General features: G+C 54.3%; 1 protein-coding gene across 5 annotated transcripts in view; it reads left to right on the forward strand.

Annotated features, from left to right (window-relative positions):
* The first annotated feature begins 17113 nt into the window (after positions 1–17113).
* Positions 17114–22554, forward strand: part of IKZF1 (IKAROS family zinc finger 1) — a 107283-nt gene continuing 101842 nt past the window's right edge. For 2 of the 5 annotated variants that reach the window (XM_066354060.1, XM_066354063.1), the window contains exon 1: positions 17114–17172. In XM_066354060.1, coding sequence (XP_066210157.1) covers positions 17115–17172 — 58 coding nt within the window. In that variant the 5' untranslated portion in view covers position 17114. Of the gene's footprint in view, positions 17173–17647; positions 17680–18098; positions 18383–22198; positions 22348–22554 lie in introns of those variants that run through there. The other 3 variants (XM_066354062.1, XM_066354061.1, XM_066354067.1) reach the window with 3 other exon arrangements.

A 22554-nucleotide genomic window follows, 5' to 3' on the forward strand; every position in this document is an offset into this window, starting at 1 on the left:
CTGATATGCTTGTGGACACCAAGCCTGGTGAAGTATGAAGTCTAGTACGTCCAGCACGCATGGTGTACCCAGGAGACACGAAGAACACTTACAACTCACCAACAGAAAGACAACCCAACTAAAGAAGACAGCAAAGGACAGGAGACACAAATGGCCAACAACAACCAAGATCTTCAGTTCTCAGGGAAACACAGAAAACCACAATGAGCTGTCGCTTCACAGCCACGAGAGCAGTTACAACATGTGAACATGGAAAGGAGTGAGCGCTGGTGAATGTGCAGACAAAATGGAACTCTCACCACGCCTTGCAGGTAGGGATTTCAAACGGTGCCGCTGCGGTGGAAAAACAGGTCAGCAGTTCTTCCACAGGCGGAGCACAGAATTACCACACACCTCAGCAGTGCTATCCCCAGGGTAGACCCCAAAATAATGCAAAAGGAGTGTTCAAACTGAAACTTGTCCACAAATGTTTATTATAGCAGCTCTGTCCTCATTAGCCAAAAAGATAGAAACAACCCAACGTTGATTAACAAGAGGGATGGATCAACATCTATATCTGCAGACTGGAATGTTGCTCAGCTATAAGAAAAAGGCGTGAAATACTGATACATGCTACAACGTAGATGAACATGACACCCAAACACATTGTGCTAAGTGAAAGAGGCCAGACGTGAAAGGTCACATGTTGGGTGAGTCTATTTACATGAAGTATCCAGGACAAGGGAACCAACAGAGACGGACAGCAGATGAGTGGTTACCGGGGGCTGGGCGTACGGGACGTCTGTGGGGGCAATGAGAAGTCTGGGAGTGGACGGCGATGATGGTGACACAACGCTGTTCACTTTCACCTGGTCATGATGTAGATAGATTCTGTGTTGTGTGGACTTGACCACAATCATAATAAAAAAAATATATAAAGATGGGACCTAACTCCTTTGAAAAAATAATTTAAATTTGTTTCACCAGTAAAGCCTACTTCAGAAGCTGGTGTTTCCAGCGTGTGAAATTAGAACTAGTCCCTGACCTAAGCATCTTCGCCGTGGGAGCAGGGAGCTGACTTGTCCCTGACCTTCCCCTTGGGTTCTGACACAGTATCTCACTTGTGGTCGTGGTGGAATAATAGCACATTGACTTTTTTTCTCGGGGAACTTGGCCTCCTCAAGTGTTATTTATGTGAAGCCTTTGGGTTTGGGATGTTGGGCAGATTCGTCCTAAAATGCTTTGGGAGACATAGGTCTGGGTCTTTCTATACTTTTGCAGTCTGGATTTTGTTGACCAGGTACAATTACTTCAGTCTTTACCCGACGAAATTAATCATCAGCTATCAACATACCTACATCCAACACTGTTGGGCTCCTTTGCCTTTCAGATTTAAATTCATTTCCCAAATAGTCTTTATGTATGACATATTTTCTCTCTCCTTATGGAGTAATCTATTACCATATACTTTCCAGCGTAATTTTGACCCAACTTAGGATCTTACTAATGCTTTTTTTTTTCTTATTGCTTTTTTTTTCTTTTTTTTTGTATTTTTCTGAAGCTGGAAACAGGGAGAGACAGTCAGACAGACTCCCGCATGCGCCCGACCGGGATCCACCCGGCACGCCCACCAGGGGCGACGCTCTGCCCACCAGGGGGCGATGCTCTGCCCCTCCGGGGCATCGCTCTGTTGCTACCAAATCCACTCTAGCGCCTGGGGCAGAGGCCAAGGAGCCATCCCCAGCGCCCGGGCCATCTTTGCTCCAATGGAGCCTTGGCTGCGGGAGGGGAAGAGAGAGACAGAGAAGAAGGAGAGGGGGAGGGGTGGAGAAGCAGATGGACGCCTCTCCTGTGTGCCCTGGCCAGGAATCGAACCCGGGACTTCTGCACGCCAGGCCGACGCTCTACCACTGAGCCAACCAGCCAGGGCCTTTTTTTCTTATTTCTTGAAGCAAATCAGGTGAGCTGCCTCAACTACGTGTTTAAGCACATACAGCTTTATAGTTGATATAAACGATGACTAAGACATGATCGTGTAGTACACAGGACATAGAAAGTTACCAAGGAGAAAGTATAAATCATTCAGGAACCTTTCAGGCACAGGTGATGTTCGTATTTTAGTGACTAGCCTTCTAGGTGTGTATGTGAAATATCTGTGAAATGCTTAAAACTATCCTGCAACTTGCATTTTTTTCCACTCAGCTGTGCATCTGGGATAACTTTTCACCCCAGGAGACAGGTATCCATTATCTGGTTCTACGGCTCCAAAACACTTATTTATATGAACATATTCAAAGTCATTTCATCCTGTGATGAATGTTTGTTTTCTTTTCAATTTTTTTTTTTTTCTGATGACCAACATTAAACACACAGACATATTTTTTGGAGACTGTGTTCCCTGAAGTTACAAAGTAAATGTTACACATTTTACATTTTGAGTCCTGTTAACACAGAATATAAACTGTCCCCTGAACTGACTTAGGCGTGTCAATGAGCCCCAGTTTCTCCATCCCCCTTAACAGCCATCTTTGAGGTTTGGTAAGTCAAAAAGGCACATCACACCATTTATTTTTAATTTTCAATTTTTAACCTCTACTAAGTGAGAGATATTAGTGGGCTTTTTTTTTTTTTTTTTTGTATTTCTTCTGTAAATTGTATCCTTTAGTCCTCTGCCCACTGTTCCTTAGAGTTGTTGCCTTTTCTTTTTTTTTTTTTTTTTTTATGAATATGCAGGAGCTCTTTGTATACGAGCAAAGGGAACCACCGTTCATATTCATGGCAAATACTATCTCAGAATATTACTTGTATGTAAATAATGGTCTTCTTGTCTTCTTTTCCTTTCTTAAAAAAACAAAAAAACAAAACACGACACTAGGAATAGACGTGTTCAAATCTACACAGAAACAGAGAGTTCATCCCGTAAGGCATTCCCATTTGTGGCCATCACCCCAGTGTCGTCACATAGATGGCCCACTTTGGCTCCGTCGCTCAAACTGTTCTTTTTATTATTATCATTGCCGCTGTTGTTGTTGTTGTTGTTTTTGCTGGAGTGTTTCAAAGCCGAGCTCGTTTCACCCGTGAATATGTCCTCCTGCCTCTCTAATCGATAAAAAGATTTTGGCACATAATTCTATGTCATTTCCCCCAACTTACCCACCTTTCAAACCAGCCAGATTTTACCTACCATGTAAAAAACCTTTTCGGATGGCAGAGATCCGTGACAAAATTCACCCCCCACTGGGGGGTTTCTCTCTCTCTAGCCCGTCTCGCCTATTAAAGCCAGAGACAACTTCCTCGCCCGGGGGGCACAGGTTTCTCGCACAGACCTCCGCGCCATTCTTATCAGATTCTCTTCTCCCTACAGAGAATGGATGTCAGCTTTGCTCAGACGTGATCCGCCCGTGCACCCTGGTCTCCGTGCTGAGCGCTGAACGAGAGGAGGGCTTTGAACCCAAAGGCAGCTGTCACTCTCGTTTCCAACGCCTCTCCTCACGGCGGCTCAGTGTTTCCAACGAAAGGAGCCGTGTGCTGAGATCTCAAGGTCTCCCTGTGAATTTTCCACGTTGTAGGCATTTACATAGGCATTTGGGGAAGTTCTGGGTTTTCCCCCAAAGCGCTTCCCACTTACCACAACTGCCTGACGCGCCGCCGGCCTCAGGATTTTCCCCCAGATCAATATGCTTATTTTAGTCCTCTTGTGAGCTCATCTTCCTTAAACCTCCCTTGCTTATGCAGCCAGCAGCCTTTCCCAAGAGTCCTGGCCTTCACCCAGGTGTCTCTCTTCTTTGACTCAGGTGGACTTTCCCGGGAAATTCCTGCCGCCAGGAGCCGCACAGCAGGCGCCTCTGCGAGGGCAACAGCACAGGCCAGACAGGTGGCCCTTGAGCCTCAGCACGGCTCTGTGTTACCTATAAATTCTCGGGTCTGGAGAATTCTCAAGTTCTCCACCTATTATTCACATGGTACTGAAGTCAAACCCTCCAGGTTTGGTCAAAGGGGTCCAGTCCCTACAGGCGAAGGGGCGATGGAGTGAGAGGTTGTGTTTGTGCGTCTTTGAGGGCGCGCGAGATCCGGCCGCTCTCGGCAGAGTGGGCCCTCCGTGCCCAGGGTCCACTTCCGGGATGACCTGGCACTGAGCGACAGGGGTGGGGTTGTCTTCAAGACCACAGGGCTTGCCTCCCAGACTCTTCTCAGGTCCGGTCAGCCCTCGGATGCGCTTCACTAAAGCCAAAGTCCCATCATGGGGGATGAGTGTGATCTCTACGGTGACCTCCACTGTAGGGACCATCTTGTCAACAGCTGCTCTCACCTTGTGGAGGAAGAAACCAGAGCTTCGGACGGTCAACCAAATGACTTGCCCGAAGTTGGAGAGAGAAGCAGGACCCAGACCAGGTCTCCTGACTCTCTCTCGTGACCTTCGCCACCGACCAAACCAAACCGAACCAAACGGTCTCTGGCTACCCACTCTCTCCATCAACCCAACCTCCACTGAAGCTCAGAAGGCCGGCAAGGCCTCTTGGAAGCATCTCACGTTGCGGCCAAGCCTAAAATCACCTCGGTGGGGTTGAGGACCATCACCCAACCAATTCCAAGGGACTCCCCATGGAACTTGCTCAACTTGGGGCATCATCCGTTCAAGTCTAGAATCCTTCCTTCACCGTGGTCCTCAGGAAGGTAGAGTTAGATACGGCCCCGTTGAGTGAACCAACGTCTATCAAAACAAGAGAGAACGGAGTGTGTATGGTCAAGATGAAAAGTATACTTCAAACGGGAATAGACGGTTGACCCAGGTGACCTGCGGAAGCCCCCCTCCAAGGACGGATCCCACCCTACCCCTTGACCAGCCTCGGTCCTTAAAGCGCTTGGTCTTTTGTCTTTGAAACGGCAACGGGGTTGGGCCTTTAAGAGAAGAAATAAATAGTGAGTATTCTCCAGGTTCTGTGCAGCCGTGTCTCGTATGTGACAACCTCACACTCACCGATCTGACAGTCGGCTGTCACCGATCCGAATGCATATCAGGTGTGTGTTACCCCCAGGCCTACCCGACTCTCACTTAGCCAACGACATCTGTCTTTGAACTGTCACGAAGAGCTAGAATAATTATTTTTTCTTTTGTGGTGTCAATTCCTCTTTCTGTCATTATTAACCTTGTTAAATACCCTCTTTCCCTCCCCTCCCCCCACCCCCGTTAGGCAAGGCACGCATTGAGTGCTAAGTTTCAAACGTACCCCCGAACACATTCCGGTGGAGAGAGAAAAGCTCCCCTAACTATCTGCTTCATCAAACATCGACCTCCCCCCACCCCTCAATGGGGAGTAGGCCTCCTTCTTTTTTTTTTTTTTTTTTTTGCATTTAACAAATTCAAGCAATTTAGCAACCGGGTTGAAGTCTGTGTAAAGTGCTTCCACAACAATGGGAACGGAGACACTGGCCCTCTGTCTTAGAATTGGTTAATGGAAGACGTGAAGTCTCAGAACGCGCCGCGCGGCGGGTTCTTGCCGAGTGCCTAATGCACTGCTGGGAAAACCCTGAGAAGGTTTCCATCAGGGCGGGGCGGGGGTGGGCGTGGGGGGTGGGGGGAGGCGGGCTGACAGTTGCTGCCTCGGTTGTCAGCTCCACCGTGGGAGGCTCCTCAGTTATTGACACCGAGGCAATGATTCCCGTGCAAGCCTGTCCTGGAAGCGAAGCCCAGGAGCCACAGCCCTGGGGTCTGCCGCGCGCACTGTCCGTGGTCAGTCTTGGCGACTGACTCCATGGGCGGTGACCGCGGACCCGTCTCCGAGGAACCCGGTCAAAGGGAGGAAGAGCCGAGGATGGGTCCCGTCGGTCTGTCTACGTCCCTCCGGCTCGCCACGCCTCAGCTAAGACTGTTCGATCGTACTACTCGGCCGTAAGAAACGAGGACATGGTGACGCGGACGACAGCACGGGTGGACCTTGGGAACAGTCTGCCGAGTGAAATAAGTAAACCAGAAAACGCTAAGAACTGTATGATTTCACACACAGGCGGGACACAGAGCTGAGACGCGTGGACAGAGATAAGAGCGGGGGAGGGGGGTGTGGGGAGGGGGAGGGGCGAAGGCGTGAAGAGGGCCAAATATCAGGTGACGGAAAATGATCTGGCTTTAGGTGACGGATAGACAAACCTAACCGGCTAATGAAATGATGGAGCGATGTGCGCCTGACATCGACGTATACTTATGGATCAATGTTACCCTGTTGAAATTATAATTTTCTAAATTAAAAAAAAGAAAGCATATAAAATAAAAATAGATAAATAAATATACTCAGAGAGTAAACTAGGATCCTCACGGTGGAGCCACACCATCCCCCGCCGGGGGGAGGGTCCCCATAGAACGCCGCCGCTCCGGCCGGCCGAGTCCTCAGGAGTTCCCGCCGGTTAGAGGCTCAGACGTAGGAGCGAACCTTCGGGGCGTACGGCAGGCAGTGTCTTCACCCCTTTGCATTCGCCCCTGCTCACCCTGGGCGGCTCCTTCCTCTCAGTCTCCTCATCCAACACACACACACACAGACACACACACACACACACACACACACACACAGACACACACACACACACACACACACACACCGTAAAGTGATTCCGACACCCTGAGGAAGAGGAGATGGATGAGCACTTCTTTCTTTCTTTCTTTCTTTGCTGATGAGCTGGAAAGCCCGCAATCATAAATCACGGAGCCCTGAGTGCTGCACCCCTGCCCCAGGTGCCGGAGCTCTCGCCAAAGTCAACGGGAGCTCGGGAATGTCCAAGAAACATGGGCGGGGGGAGCCCGGCCAGCGGGTTTCGGGACTGATTGCTGAAGCCGGGCCCGGAGCCTGGAGCGGGCGCGGCCAGGGCTGAGTGTCTGACTATCGACCGCTGAGCTGGGATCCGCTCTGATTGCCCTGCGAGGTCCGGAGTCCCGCTCGGAGGGCATCCATCATGTGGAGCGCGCTCTGTGTCTTACGGGCTTAATGGCCTCGGCGTCCCGAGGGCCCGGACTCCGCTGGGGCTGGGGCGGCCAAGGCAGCTCACTCCTGCTTCACACATAATAATCCAGGAGTGAAGCAATCAGACCGGCAGGCGGGTCCTGGGGATGCGTGCAGGATGTGGACGGAACGCCCCTGCTTGCCTTCTCCTCCCGCGTCGTAGCCCACAGCGCCCACCCCGTGGTTCTGCCCCAGCTTAGTCACGGGGCTCGTCCACCCTTCACGGCTATGGGCTGCGCCCCCGACTCCGGTCAGCACTCACAAACGCCTACCAACCCCCTACCTGAGCTCCTCCCAGGAACGGGGGAGGGGGTGCACCCCGCCCCTCCTCCTCTGCTCTCTCTCCCGTCCAGGAGTCACGGCAACATTATCCTTTCTCCCCAGAAGTCAGGCTCAGTCCGGCCGGCGCACCGGACGTGTGGCGTTTGGTGGGAAGTGTCTGTGAGACATAATCCTAGAAAATAAAGGGACAGATAATGAGAAGTCAGCCCTTCAGGTCACTGCAAAGCACTGTTGAAACTAAAGGAAACTGTGTATCTGAGCTCTGAAGTGGAAATACAGTCGCCGTGCCCTGAGACGCACAGCATGGCCGATGAGCTCTTTTTCTCCATTAGGAAAACATATCGCCCTGGCTGTTTGGCTCAGTGGTAGAGCATCGGCCTGGCGTGCGGGAGTCCCAGGTTCGATTCCCGGCCAGGGCACACAGGAGAAGCGCCCATCTGCTTCTCCACCCCTCCCCCCTCCTTCTTCTCTGTCTCTCTCTTCCCCTCCCGCAGCCAAGGCTCCATTGAAACAAAGATGGCCCGGGCGCTGGGGATGGCTCTGTGGCCTCTGCCTCAGGCGCTGGAGTGGCTCTGGTTGCAACAGAGCAACGCCCCGGATGGGCAGAGCATCGCCCCCTGGTGGGCGTGCTGGGTGGATCCCGGTTGGGCACATGTGGGAATCTGTCTGCCTCCCCGCTTCCAACTTCAGAAAAATACCAAAAAAAAAAACAAAAAAAAAAAAAAAAAAAAAAAGGAAAACATATCGACAAGGAAGGAAGAAGAATAGGATGAGAAAATATTAAAAGGGTACATATCTATCGGACTGTGAGGAGCCACAGAATGTGCCGTATCTTTAAATAACTCTAACTCACCTGTTGAGAGACAACAAAAACAAACTGATTCCAGACCTTACTAAATTATGACCTGTTTCTCGTCTTACAGACAAAAAAAAAGAGATATCAACTCGCTTAGGATCATTGTCTCACACAACCCGAACAGGATCAGGGAAAGTTCATTAGGATTCGGAAGCGCTGCCTTTTTTTTAAATGGCGCTTTGCTTCCTTGTTGGAGAATCACTTGAGAGAGGGGCTGGTGCGTGTACCAGGACAGGGCGGACTCAGCTGCCAACTTTCCCACAGCCCCCAAGAAGGGGCGAGAGGCGGAACGTTCCGGACCGAAGCCCTCCCTGCTGAGAGCGCAGGAAGCAGGTGCTCAGGAGCTCTGTGACGTGCTGGACCTCACAGGTCCGGACGAGGGGAAGGACGGAAAGGGAGGCACCTCCTTCCAGCTCGAAGGCTGGGGACAAGGGAAACGCAGATCCCACACAGACTGAAAACCTTGTCCCCTGACGTGAAACGAAACCATTCTGTCTCAGTTGAGAAACGTCAGACCCCCCCCCACCCTTCACACGTCAGACTAGTGAACAAAACCATTCCACCCTTCACACGTCGGACCAGTGAGCAAAACCATCTGGGGCGTGTCCAGATTCCGGGCGTGGAGGGGACACATCAAGCCAAACAAAACAATCTCTAACTTCACAGGAAGTCCACAACACACCGTTCATTCTACAGGACATTGAGGGGTGCTATGTGCTGTGAGGAAACTAAAGAAAAGGGGGTGCAGGGGGACGCTTGGGTCGGGGTGGGGTTGTTGCACCTTCCAGAGGGTGAGCAGCGCCAGTCTCAGAGGCGAGATGGCAGCAGGACAGACTTGGAAACAGCTAAGGGGGCGGGCAGGTGACAGTGAGCAGTGAGCTGTCCCTGGTGCTTGAGGACCAGCAAAGCAGAGCGACCTGGCCGGACAACCGTGAGCAAGGGGGCAGTAGCTGGGCGGGAGTCCTGGGGAGACAGGCAGAGGACGAGGGGGACGAGGGGACAACCTCATGTCCTGCCAGGATTTGGGCAGACACTGGGGTGTGCTGGCCGCCCTCCAGCAGACGGCACGATGCTACCTGGATTATTCCTCAGGCTCCCGTGCTGGGAGGCGCAGGGACGGGAGGTGTGCCAGCGAGAGGGGACGTCTGCTCGGACCAGGGTGGTGGCAGCGGAGACCGGCGGAGGCTGGCTTGTGGGGACCCGCTGGGGACTGAGATGGCAGGAGGTCCTGAGGGACTGAGGGGGGCGGAGAGACAGGCGTCCAAGGGCGTCCGAAGTTTCTGGCCTCAGCGGTTTCCAGTGGCTGTTGGAGGAGGCGAAGAAGGCCACCCTGAGGCCGGTGTGAGGGAGAGACCTGGGGTTCAGCTCGGGCACACCGTCAACAGGGGGTCAGAGATCTGGGGTTCAGCTCGGGCACACTGTAGACAGGGGGTCAGAGATCTGGGGTTCAGCTCGGGCACACCGTAGACAGGGGGTCAGAGATCTGGGGTTCAGCTCGGGCACACCGTAGACAGAGGGTCAGAGATCTGGGGTTCAGCTCGGGCACACCGTAGACAGGGGGTCAGAGATCTGGGGTTCAGCTCGGGCACACCGTAGACAGGGGGTCAGAGATCTGGGGTTCAGCTCGGGCACACCGTAGACAGGGGGTCAGAGATCTGGGGTTCAGCTCGGGCACACCATAGACAGGGGTCAGAGATCTGGGGTTCAGCTTGGGCACACCGTAGACAGGGGGTCAAAGATCTGGGGTTCAGCTCGGGCACACCATAGACAGGGGTCAGAGATCTGGGGTTCAGCTTGGGCACACCTAGACAGGGGGTCAGAGATCTGGGGTTCAGCTCGGGCACACTATAGACAGGGGTCAGAGATCTGGGGTTCAGCTTGGGCACAAGTAGACAGGGGGTCAGAGATCTGGGGTTCAGCTCGGGCACACCATAGACAGGGGTCAGAGACCTGGGGTTCAGCTCGGGCACACTGTAGACAGGGGGTCAGAGATCTGGGGTTCAGCTTGGGCACACCGTAGACAGGGGTCAGAGACCTGGGGTTCAGCTCGGGCACACCGTAAACAGGGGGTCAGAGATCTGGGGTTCAGCTCGGGCACACCGTAGACAGGGGGTCAGAGATCTGGGGTTCAGCTCGGGCACACCGTAGACCGGGGGTCAGAGATCTGGGGTTCAGCTCGGGCACACCGTAAACCGGGGGTCAGAGATCTGGGGTTCAGCTCGGGCACACCGTAGACAGGGGGTCAGAGATCTGGGGTTCAGCTCGGACACACCGTAGACAGAGGGTCAGAGATCTGGGGTTCAGCTCGGGCACACCGTAGACAGGGGGTCAGAGATCTGGGGTTCAGCTCGGGCACACCGTAGACAGGGGGTCAGAGATCTGGGGTTCAGCTCGGGCACACCGTAGACAGGGGGTCAGAGATCTGGGGTTCAGCTCGGGCACACCATAGACAGGGGTCAGAGATCTGGGGTTCAGCTTGGGCACACCGTAGACAGGGGGTCAAAGATCTGGGGTTCAGCTCGGGCACACCATAGACAGGGGTCAGAGATCTGGGGTTCAGCTTGGGCACACCTAGACAGGGGGTCAGAGATCTGGGGTTCAGCTCGGGCACACTATAGACAGGGGTCAGAGATCTGGGGTTCAGCTTGGGCACACCGTAGACAGGGGGTCAGAGATCTGGGGTTCAGCTCGGGCACACCATAGACAGGGGTCAGAGACCTGGGGTTCAGCTCGGGCACACTGTAGACAGGGGGTCAGAGATCTGGGGTTCAGCTTGGGCACACCGTAGACAGGGGGTCAGAGATCTGGGGTTCAGCTCGGGCACACTGTAGACAGAGGGTCAGAGATCTGGGGTTCAGCTCGGGCACACCGTAAACCGGGGGTCAGAGATCTGGGGTTCAGCTCGGGCACACCGTAGACAGGGGGTCAGAGATCTGGGGTTCAGCTCGGGCACACCGTAAACCGGGGGTCAGAGATCTGGGGTTCAGCTCGGGCACACCGTAAACCGGGGGTCAGAGATCTGGGGTTCAGCTCGGGCACACCTAGACAGGGGGTCAGAGATCTGGGGTTCAGCTCGGGCACACCGTAAACCGGGGGTCAGAGATCTGGGGTTCAGCTCGGGCACACCTAGACAGGGGGTCAGGCAGACCTCCGGGCAGAGGAGTCGAGGAGGCAGTAAACACACGAGCCTTCATTTCCGACAGAGGTCTGAGTTGCAGACGTCGGGACGTACTGACGACGTGGAAAAGGACGTCCAGGGACTCGTTGGGGGGGGCCCAGCACTGGGACACCGAGAAGGAGCTGCCAGTGACACCGGGGACAACCAGGCCATCGTGGTCTCCTGAGGGGTCGGGGACCTCTTTGGCTGAGAGAGCCATGAACGCCACATACTTTAAATTGTAATCCCGTGAGAGCCGTACAACGACCCGTGTACGTGACGCATTATCCAATAAAAATGTGTTGTTGTCCCGGAGGACAGCTGTGATTGGCTCCAGCCACCCGCAACCATGAACATGAATGGATTGTAATACCTGAGAATGTTTTATATTTTTAATGTTATTATTTTTTTTTATTAAAGATCTGTCTGTGAGCCAGATGCAGCCATCAGAAGAGCCACATCTGGCTCACAAGCCATAGGTTCCCGACCCCTGGTCTACCTACTGACATCCTCAGGCTCAAATGAAATGTCTGTGGAAGTGTTTTTTGTAAACGTTTAAAGCCCTGGATAAATGTTCCTAGAATTCTTGGGACTTTGTGCCAACCTTTGAGGGATGATTCTTCCCCAGATAAAGAAACTGCCCACAGGTGACCCTCGAGCCACCCACGTTTGAACCTCACAGGTCCATCTCGACACGGACTTTTTTCATCTTCTAAACCAATGACATCAATTTACAGTCTTGATTTAAAGACAGTACTGTAAATGCATTTTCTTTCAGTCATGGTTTTTTTGTTTTTTTTAACATTTTATTTTCTCTAGCTCACATTATCGTAAGAATACAGTATGTCCTACCCATAACAGACAGCCTATGTCCTGATGGGCTGGGTATGTCATCGGTGAGGCTCCTAGTCAACGGTAGGTTTTTTGCAGTTAAGTTGTGGGGAGTCAGAAGTCCTATGCAGACTTTCCACTGCCAGGGGGCCAGCGCCCCTGACCCCTTTGTGGTTCAAGAGTCACCCGTCTGTGCAACAAAGTCAAGGTTGCCCCCAACTGGGAATCTGTCAACAGTTCACATGCATGCTGCCGTCTTCCTCATCTGCTCTCGGCTGGATGTCACCATCTGAGAATCTTCCTGGGGAAAGAAGGGAGAGAGAAACAAACACTAATTAGCACGGGTTCCCATTGAAGAATTCTCACATCATCTTGACCTCACCGCCACGCGGCACAATCTACTTCCCTGTTGTAGACACAGATGAGAAGGTGATGCTCAGAGAGGTGAAGTGACTCAACCACGTTCCCACACGGACCTTGTGTGGGCCTGGGACAGACACCCAGATAGTTTGGATGCTTCTGACCACAGAGTCCTACAGCTCGACCCTGTCTCCAAAGCTGCCCTACTGCCTTCCAGGCTGGGCCGGTGAGATGTATGGTTTATCAACATTGCAAAGAGAGAGATGCTGTAACAGTCCAAAAAAACCACCCAGACTAACGCTCTACGCACTTTCCTGGTTGGAAAGCCTGCTCACAATACTCTGTCCCGGATGTGCCGATCTGAAAATCCCTTTATGAAGACTGGTGCGTGCCACCGGGATTGGCGACTTGGTCCGAAGGAGGAGCACACACTTGACAGAGAATCCGGGGAAGGACGTGTCAGGGGAGGGAGACCGCGGAGGGAGCTTAGTTCTCCGCTGGAAAACGGGGCGTCCGCAGGGAGCCCAGCCACCTGACAGCGGACACTTAGTCAGAGCTGGGCGCTAGCCCCGGATGCACGTACACACGCGTGACCCACACCGAGTCCTTCGGATTGACCGTGCCTGAGGCAGGTGCTATTACTGCTGCTGCCGTTATGGCGATTGCTAATGTGATCATCCCCACGTGACAGGAGAGAAACATGAGGCGTGTGGAACCCTGGAACGTGCCGGGCCACCAAGCCCAAACGCTTTGTCACCCAACCTGTGCCCCCAGGCGACTCCCTTGTGTAAAACTGGGACCCCGAATACTGGCCTTGCTGCCTTCTGAGACACGACCGGCCATGTCTGGAAACACTGAGCCCTGCACGGAGCTGGGGTGCTCATTAGAATATTACTGTTAGTCTCTGGTGGCTAATTCTCCCTTTTGAGGAAGAGCTGTTGAGCCCCCACTCCACCCCATGTGTCCTTACTCCGCCCCCCACCCCACGTTCTTCCCACCCCCTCCCCCCCAGGGAGTCCACAGAGCCCTCCCCCACATCTACCACCCACCCCGCAGAGTCCCTCCCTGCATCGCACAGGCCGCCTGTGTGAAGTCGCCACAATGTGTTTCACATCGCAATGCAACTGTTTCTCCTTCGCTCCACTGGAAACCCCTGCGGGGCTCGGTCCCCATCTGGAGACCTCCTGTCTCTGAAACACCACCTGCAACGCTAGACGCTTGACGGATACATGCTCCTTGAATGGATGGACGGATGGATGGATGGATGGATGGATGGATGGACGGACGGACGGATGGATGGATGGACGGATGGATGGATGGACGGATGGACGGATGGATGGATGGATGGACGGATGGACGGATGGATGGATGGATGGATGGACGGATGGATGGATGGATGGATGGACGCATGCCACCAGCCGTTGTGAACCTGCAGGCACGGTGCTCCGACCTCGTCCCTGCACCGCGCAGCCACTGGGCGGCGGAGGCTGGTTCTTCTTGCTCTTCTTTCTTCCCGTCTGCCAGAGTCGGCCAGTGGCCACGGCTCCTTCGCTCACCTGAAACACTTCCAAGGCCTCTTCTTTCTCAGCAAGACATCGTCCCCAAGTCACCGCCTCTGATTCAGCTCATTTTTCAGCCGCCTCTACCCAAACGATGTTGAGACTCCAAGTGTATTTATTCTTCTCACATTCGTTCCAAAGGGAACACAGGGACAGGGTTATCACAGCGTGGCAGGGGTTGGTGACCAGCCACAGCGCATCCTGGAATTCGGGATCTAGAGGCAAGGGCGGGAGTGGTCAGCAGACCGGTGGCATTCTGGCGGGTTTCAAAGCCAGGAGCCAGGAGGCTCCGGACAGGAAGTGGGTGGTCTCCGTCAGGGCTCCGGGGCACAGTCAGCGGACACCCCCGGCCTCCCCGGAGCGCCCGCCAGCCCCTGGGTCCTGCTCCTCTACTTGCAGAACAGGGGAAGCCCGTGGTCAGTCCTGACAGCCAGACCCAAGGAGTGAGCTCCAAGAAGGGTTAAGAACTCTGCCCTGGGCTGGAAACTGTTAATGGTTTTTTTTTGAAACCAGAAGAGGCTTTTCCAGTTGTGAAAACTGGGAAAAGAAACCAAAGGAACAAAGTACTTGTTGCAAAAGTTTCCTCTAAGTCCGGGCGGGGTCTTTCCCCTTATGGCCCTGTTGCTTTTCCAAAGGGACTGATGAGTTCTGGATTTGTTTAACCAAGTAGAACAATAATGGCTACATTTAGAAATAGACTCGCTGTTTCCCAGCCTCAGGGGGGAGAAAAAAGATGCTCATTTTTTTGAAGCTACACAGATTTTTTTTTTTTTTTGTAATGGAAGAAAATGCAATTTTAATCATCACTAGTTATAGATATCATCTCATTCACTTCCACCTAATTCTGTCAACACCGTTGGAAAGGAGGTATGCTCTGCAGATGACCAACCGAAGCTCAGAGAGGTTAAGTAACTTGCCGAGACTCACACAGCTGGTGAGAAACGACTCGATAGACCATGCTGTATCATATCCTCTCAGCCCAGTCTCCGCCAGAAGGGAAGTTCTGGTAGCTTACTATGTGAACTGGTTACCAGGGGGGGAGGGGGTCAAGGGGAGGGCAGTCAAGAGGGACAAATATACGGTGACGGAAAACCATTCCACTCTGGGTGACGGGCACAGAACTCCATCAACAGTTCAGATGCTATGGAGATGTTCACCGGAAACCTTTGTCCTCTTACCGATCAATGTCACACACACCCCCTCCCGTTAAATTAATTTTTTTTTAACTTAAAAAAAATTAAAAGGAAGCTCAGAGTAAGTCGCCTTTGATCAGCTCCACAGGTACTCTTCATCATTTCGGTCACATCCCCTCCCAAGAAGAAAACTTGGTAATTGTAGCAATTATTGTGTCAGTAAACTAAGCTATCCTTGTTACATTTGCTAACCGTAAGGAGACAACAGCGTCTAACGTGTACACATTCCTAAAGGAATCAGATGACTGTCGACCTGTAATTTGTTTTAAAGTAACGCAGATGTTTTCTATTCCCGCTCCCCCCCCCCCATTTGTCTTCCCCTCCGACGTGCTTTTCTCGTTGTTGTTTATTGTGAATCCTCTCTGGGTCCACCCTGTGTGCCCACAAACCCCAGGCTGCAACCTGAGTTCCTTCTGCCCCCTCAACCCCCCCGCCCCCCTCCCCGGGAGCAGGGGTCAGGGGAGTGGGACTCAGAGCCTCACTCGAAGCCCGCTGCCCGTCTCAGCAGATCACGGGTCAGCGTGAGGTCACTAGGCGAGGAATAGTTCCGACTCCCCGAGTCCTCCTCTCCGCTAGGCACGTAGCAAGAGCTTCCAGAGGTGGCCTCTATGATCCACAAACATTCCTGTGAGGTAGCTGATCTCATTGCCACCCTTCTAGAGGTGGGGAAACTGAGGCTCCAAGAGGTGAGGGACCTCGCTCAAGATGATACGGCCCCCACTGTCGGGGCCCTTGTCTCGTGCTCTTCTAAGTTAGGGAGATTTACCGTGGCCGGGCGACCAGGTCTGAGTCCTCGGTCCCCACTGCCAGGAACCATGCACACGTTTAAAGACACACTCCAGGCGGAGGGTGCTGCGAGCCTCCTGGAAACAGAAGGTCCCCCAGTCCCTCTGGGCCTTCTGCGCATCACCTCCCTACATCCTGACCAGAACTCTTTAGGATGCAATGGTATTTATTTCTTTTCTTTTTTTTTTTTTTTTCAGATCAGGACGAGGAGGCCGTGGGCCATTCAATCACTTGCCCAAGGTCGTGCAGGAAAGGGAGGGGTTAGGAATGACATCCCTGAGCCTGTCACGGGGCCCTGTCTCCTCTGGGCTGGGAGCTGGGAGCCAACTCCACTGGGGCCCAGCAGGGTTTCTTTGAGGAGTGATCAGCGGGTATAATGCACGGGTGGCCCGGGAACCATCCGGACAGATGCTGTTTGCATTCATGGAGGGTGGCAGAGATTTCCTGGTGGCACTGGGCAAAGCTGGTCACCGCGGTGCCTGGGCCCGGCCACCAGCAGCCTCGTCAGCCAAGCAGAGCCTCCCCTGACCTCAGTCATCCCTGCCACACTCAGCCGCCCTGCGGGGACAGTTCTGGCATGGCAGCCTCGCCCACTGTCCTCTCCACCTGGGAGACCGGCACACCCTGTCCCCCAGGAGGCCTGCAGCGCCCGGCCTCACTCTCCCCCCAGGAGGGCAGGGAGGCATTCCGCCTTGCCGGGGCGGCCCAGGGGGGCAAGGCTGTCCTGCACACAGGTGCTCCCGCTGGCTTGCATCTCGTGCCTTCTTCTCTGTCCAGCAAGTCCAGAAGGGCATTCATCTCAGTCCCACCCCTGGCGCCTGAGGAGCCTCCGGATAGATTGGTTGAATTCAGGATTATTCCTTTTCTGCTCAGATTGCGCACTTGCCTGGCTCTTGACCGGGTGGAGCCTGGCTCGTCAGACTGATGGGCTCCTGGCAGAGCAGAAGGAGACGCGCCGTCAGAGCGCACCCCCTGCTCTAACCGAGACCCTCCGCGCCCGGCGCGCGCGCTGCGGGCTCGGGGAGGGTGCGTCTGAGGCGCACAGAGCCACGAGCGGGATCGCCGCCGCCGCCACCTCCTCCGCTCCCGCCTTTTCACACCTGCGTGTGCTCACGGGCCAAGATGGAAGGCGCGATCCTAACTTCTGCCGCGAGCAGGTGGGAGGGCAGAGAGCCGAGAGGTATTCCATTGGTTGTCTGGGAAAAGGAAGTGCACCTTCCCTCCCCAGCGGGGGATCAACTCTCCCTCCCCCTCGGGTGGGCACTCAGAACTTGGGGTCGCAGCCAGAACCTGGGAGCCCAGTGGCCCCCGCCCCAGGGCAGTGGAGCAGGGCGGGCAGGGGACACCCTCAGCCACTCCGGAAAGTGCTTCCTGGTATCCCGAGCCCCGCGAGTTCCCCCAGCCGGGCGAGCATGCAGGGCCCGAGAAGAGCGGCCCCAGGCGCCGGGTGGCGGGGCCAGAAAGCGTGCGTCTCTTCCTTCCGCCGCCCCGCATGCGTCGCCCGCGCCGGGCCCCCAAGGGTTAAACGCAGGTCCCGCCGCGCCGCGGGCGATCCCGCCGCCGGCTTCCCGGTGCTGAGCGCCGGCCACCGCCTGCAGCACGGGCCGCGGGGCGATGCGGCGCTGGAACGAGGAAGCGCGGCGGCGAGGGGCGGGCCGGCCGAGGCGAGCGAGGAGGGCGCTAGCAGGTATGGCCCGCGCCGCCGCCGCCCGTGGCCCGAGGGGTCTGGACCCAGCCCGGCGCCGCGACAAAGTTTGTGCGCGCGGCCCCGGAGTTGCGGCCGGGACAGTGGCCGCGCGAGCCAGAGACCCGGCGGCGGGGCGCAGGCGGGGCGTTCGGCTCTGTGCCGCGCTCCGAGTCCCGCTCCGTGTCCCGCTCGGTGCCCCGCGCGTGTCCTGTTCCGTGTTCCCGAGCGAGGGCCGGGGCAGCTGTGGGGCTGGTCGAGCCGGGACCGGCGCGCGCACAGCCCCGAAGTTTGCGGGGCGCGGGGCAGCGGCCGCCTGTGGCTGGGCGCCCAGGGCCAAGTGCGCGGCCCGTGGGCGGCGCTGTGCGCGCGGGCCAGCGGCGGGCCCGCAGCTGGGAAGCCGGGTCCTGGCCGGCGGGGGGGTGGGGAGTGTGGCGGAGAAATGGGGAACAATGTGAGCGAGCAACTCCAGGAAGTCATTGTGAAAGAAAGCAGGGAAGAGCGCGGTGGCTGAGGGCACTCGAACAAGTGCCTGCGCGGCCCGCGCCGGGGCGGCGACTGAAGCGACAGTCCCTGGGTCCCCACGGAGCGCAGTGGAGCCGGCCGACTCGCTGAGCCCCGCAGGGCGGACGGAGCCCCGGCCCCGAGGTTGCTCTTCGAGCCTGAGGATTAATCTTGGCCCCCAAAGTGCGACGCACAAATCCACGTGAGTGTTTTCCATTGAATTTCAAAAAGAAACCTTGGGGTAGCCGGTGGAGGAGAGAGAGAGAAAGGGAGAGAGAGAGAAGGCAGTAAGATTCCTAACCCCTGGTTCCCTCTGGTCAGGTCAGCCTCTCCTTTCTGGGGACAGTGAGAGAGCAGGTGCCTGGCCTGGTCTGCGGGCGGTGGAACAGCTCCGAGCCACCCGCTGTCACCTTGAGGACTGTCTAGCTCCAGTCACGCCTAAATTGACATATATATACTTACACAGCGAGATCAGGAGGTCAGCCGTTATGAAGTCATTCATAAAGAGCTCCTGTGTGTGTTTGTTTTTGTTTTTTTTTCTTAATTTTGGGGTGGGAAATTTTGCTTGTACAGTACAATACACAAGACCCAGTCTGAACTACTTGCTTTCTACCAAAAAGAATACACGTCGTCGGTTAAAAAAGTTAGTAGGACTTCTGCCGTCTGCGATTTTGGCTCTCGGGTTAGGAAAACGCCTGGGCAATCAATCCGGCATCGGGTTACTTGCGACTGAATTTGAAATGTTTTAAAGACAAGACAGACATGTCAGGGATAATTGGTGTTTCCTAAGGAATGTCAGGAAGGTGTGAATTTTTTGTTTGTTTGCTTGTTTGCATCGGGAAGCACGGAGCACTGGCATCTAGGACCTCATAAGGGTCTGATCAGTGTACAGCTTTCCAATTCAGGTGCCAGGCTCTCCCAGGGTACAGCGGCCCAGCGTGAGTCCAGGGCCGAATGCCCTCCCAGGGTGGACACTCCCTTCCCCACCTGGCACCCCTCCGAGTACTTCAGTCCTGAGGTACCTTGTTTTGATCCTGGAGAGGCAAACTGCTGTGGAAGAAAGGCTTCCTTACTAGTCCAATCTTCTTCTGTTCATCAAGGGGAAGAAGAATTTTTTCTTTTTATGGAAGTTGAAAATATTTAATAGGCATGCTGTTTAAACATTGGTGGAAATTGGAGTCATTTTAAAGATTGGTTCACTTTGGTGGGTGAGTTGAGAGTGGGGGGAGCCCTGAAGGGAACGGTTGGAGCCTCTTGAATTTCTTTCTTTTGTTTTAAGCTGTTTGGTGTGGTGAGGTGGATGGAGCTGATCGCCTTTTGCTGAGCTTCTGAAAGTAACAATTGAAGCGTTATTTATATTAAGGGTGTCAGAATTGTTTCAGTGACAAATCAGATTATTTGGTTTGCGGCTTAAAATTTAAAGTGACAAATAGCCGTGACAGGAGGATTACCTGCTTACATCACAGAATATGCAGAACATGTTCAAAAATAACTTGTATACACAGACAGAAATAATGATGTCACATTTTAGAGTCCTGTGCTTTTTCTGGTTTGATACAATGTATCTGATTGCATGTTTATGCCCCCCCCCTTTTTGTTAAAACATGAAAAAGAAAATGTGCTTCCCGATCTAACAGTCTACCACCAGAGCTGATTGCTAACACATTTTATTGAGTTAAATGGTCTTATTTTCTTCCCCTTTTGTTCTATGGCGACACTGGAAGACAGGAGTTTTAGAAACTCCACCATGCCTGTTTGTGTAACTCCTCAGTGTTTTAATCAGAGTGCTACATGTTGAAAAAGGACACACCCTGCAAAATTCAGGAACACTGTAGCAATCCTTAGCCGCCATTCCGGGAAGAGCCCACGTGGTCTGTAAATAAAAGTATGCCTCTGTCACAGCTCGACCCCCTGAGAAGTTGGTTCCTCAGTCTCCTGAGAGAGAAGGTTGACGGTGGCTGTCCTTGCAGACACTTCCCATGTTGAAAAATTAAGATAGCAAATTTCCTGGCCGGAGGTCTGAAGGCCACGAGTGCTGGGGGCCGTCGCTGGCGTCTTCCTCACTTGACTTAAGAGACTCGGAGTTTGATGACGGTATCGTTCTCTAGTTTGGGGATTTTTTTTTTTTCTGCACTTGAGTCGGATTTGTATATTTTGCATTCAGCTTATGTAACAACACATTGTCACCATAAATGACAGGCTTTTGGAATTTGAGAGGACACTATGTGTAAGACTGCCTATTGCATGCCACGGAACACCCACACCCACATCCGTATTGCATGGGAACTTTGAGATTCTGCGTGCATTAATAGATACGGGCTATAGACACGCACACACGTAGGCGCACGCGCACACACGCGCACACACGCGTATGCAGACAGAGGCTGGGGGGGGGCAGGTGGGAAAGAGTGTTAACATCTAATGACCCAACCCGAGTAATGTAGCACCTCCTTTTTTTAATTTTTGGTTTTTTTTGTGGGGTTGTGTTGTTGTTGTTGTTTTTTTAACCTTGTACTAAAACAGATGTCTCTTTCGATCTAGCCTGGTGAGTCTAGTTGTAAATGATGTGAGTGCCTTGGGTGTCGTCTGCCTGACGCCGCTCGGTCATGTAATGTGAGGCAGTGAGCCCAGAATTAGTCACGGGTGACACCGTTCGTTCAGCGACGCCTTCGGCTCTCCTCTCCCCTGGTCTGTGTGGCTGTGAAATGCGGATCGGTTTGGCAGCCTCGCTCCAAGTGAGGGCAGGTCCGTGGCCGTGACAGCCATGCCCGTGACACCCTGGCTGCTTCTCAGACCCACAGCGAGCGCTCAGGGTGTTGTGGCGTCTGCTTCCTGCCCTGGACGCTGTGCTTCCCGCCCCAGCCCTGAGCTTTATTCCCAGCCCCCTCTCGGCCTATCCAGAGCTGCCGGACACGTGGCTCATGGTCCATGTCATGCACGGAGAACACAGAGATGTGAAAGAGACAAGTGACCCATTCCTTGCAAGAACAGAACCAGAACCACTCCCTGGGCCAGGTTACACCTTGAAAATAAAAATATTCTGTTCGGCTCCAAACAAGCACACACACTTTGGGGGGGGGGGAGGGGGAGGGATGCAGGTCCTAGCAAAGCTAGCTTGCAGGGTATCAGCCTTGTGCACACTTTTCAAATTCAGACGAGGAGAGAGGTAGGAATAGCGTCCACCAGGGCTCTGGGAAGCCAAGACCAGACTTTTTATGTATTTATTTTATCGTGCTGGCGCCTCACCGTGCCCACTGTTTCTTTGTGGGGACCTATGGGTGTTCCTGATGTTGCTCTTTGCAACTTAATAAATGACTTCCCACCTGGGCTTATCTTTCTGTAATATAGGTTCACGGCCCTCAATTTCCCATGCTGCGGCTTTCGATAGCTTACGTTTGACGTCGTTTTTTAAATGTTCGGCAATAGTCTAACAAAATATTTTTTTGAGATGTTACGTAATGCTAGGAGTCAAGTGAAACAGCACCCAGATGCCCTGCGGACATTTCTGAGCGGAGAGGGGGCGGCTGGCCCACCCTGTGGTGGCGTGCCTGTCCCTGCCCCTGTCCCCGTGTCCCTGTCCCCGTCCCAGAGGACCTGGAGGGAAGAGGCTGAGGCTGGGGCTGGGGCTGGGGCAGCCGCCCACGGGTCCAGTGGCTGCCTTTCCCTCCTCACATTCACTGTGATAAGTGGGGTGGACGCCCCGGCCCGCCTGCAGGGACCCAGCAGGTAGTAAACTGTTAGGGAGGGTGACAGCCCAGAGCTCTTCCCGCTGCAGGCCTGGCCCCATCTCCCTCCTCCCGTGGCCACTTCTGGGGGAGAACGCGAGATTGATTCCCCGTTGGCTGACGGAGCCCCCCGTCCCACCGCAGCCTGTGAAGTCAGACGACCCAATAATCTCTGAACCCGCCTCGGTCGGGACAGGAAGCCCCGGCTCCCTTCCTGCCTCTGTTTTCCTGACAGAAAACTATCTTCCCTCCTTTTTTGCATATTTGGCACATGGTTCCACCTTTCTCTCCGCCCCGGGGGAGTGTGAAGGCGGCAGTGAGGAGAAGGCCTCCCAGCGGGACAGCAGGGTCCCTCCCGGGTGGCTGAGTAGAGGGCACTGTGTGGTCCAAGGACCCCAGTCGTCCACGTCGGGACGCGTGTGTGGGAGGCACAGGCTCGCTGGTGAGTGCTCCCCTCCCACCCCGGGGCGGGTTGTTCGCTGGGCTCCCCTGGAAAGGGGTGGCCGGTGTCTCCCGTGCCCAGCGCCTGCCCACCCTCCTGGCCGACTGATTGTCTAGGTGAGAGAGGGAGACTCAGGGAGCTCTCTGCTTCCCGGTGGTCCCACGGGCCACCTGCTGAGATCTCTTGGTGCAAGGCCACCGCCTGACG

Source organism: Saccopteryx leptura, chromosome 12 (genome assembly GCF_036850995.1).
Source record: "Saccopteryx leptura isolate mSacLep1 chromosome 12, mSacLep1_pri_phased_curated, whole genome shotgun sequence".
In the NCBI taxonomy this organism is placed as follows: domain Eukaryota; kingdom Metazoa; phylum Chordata; class Mammalia; order Chiroptera; family Emballonuridae; genus Saccopteryx; species Saccopteryx leptura.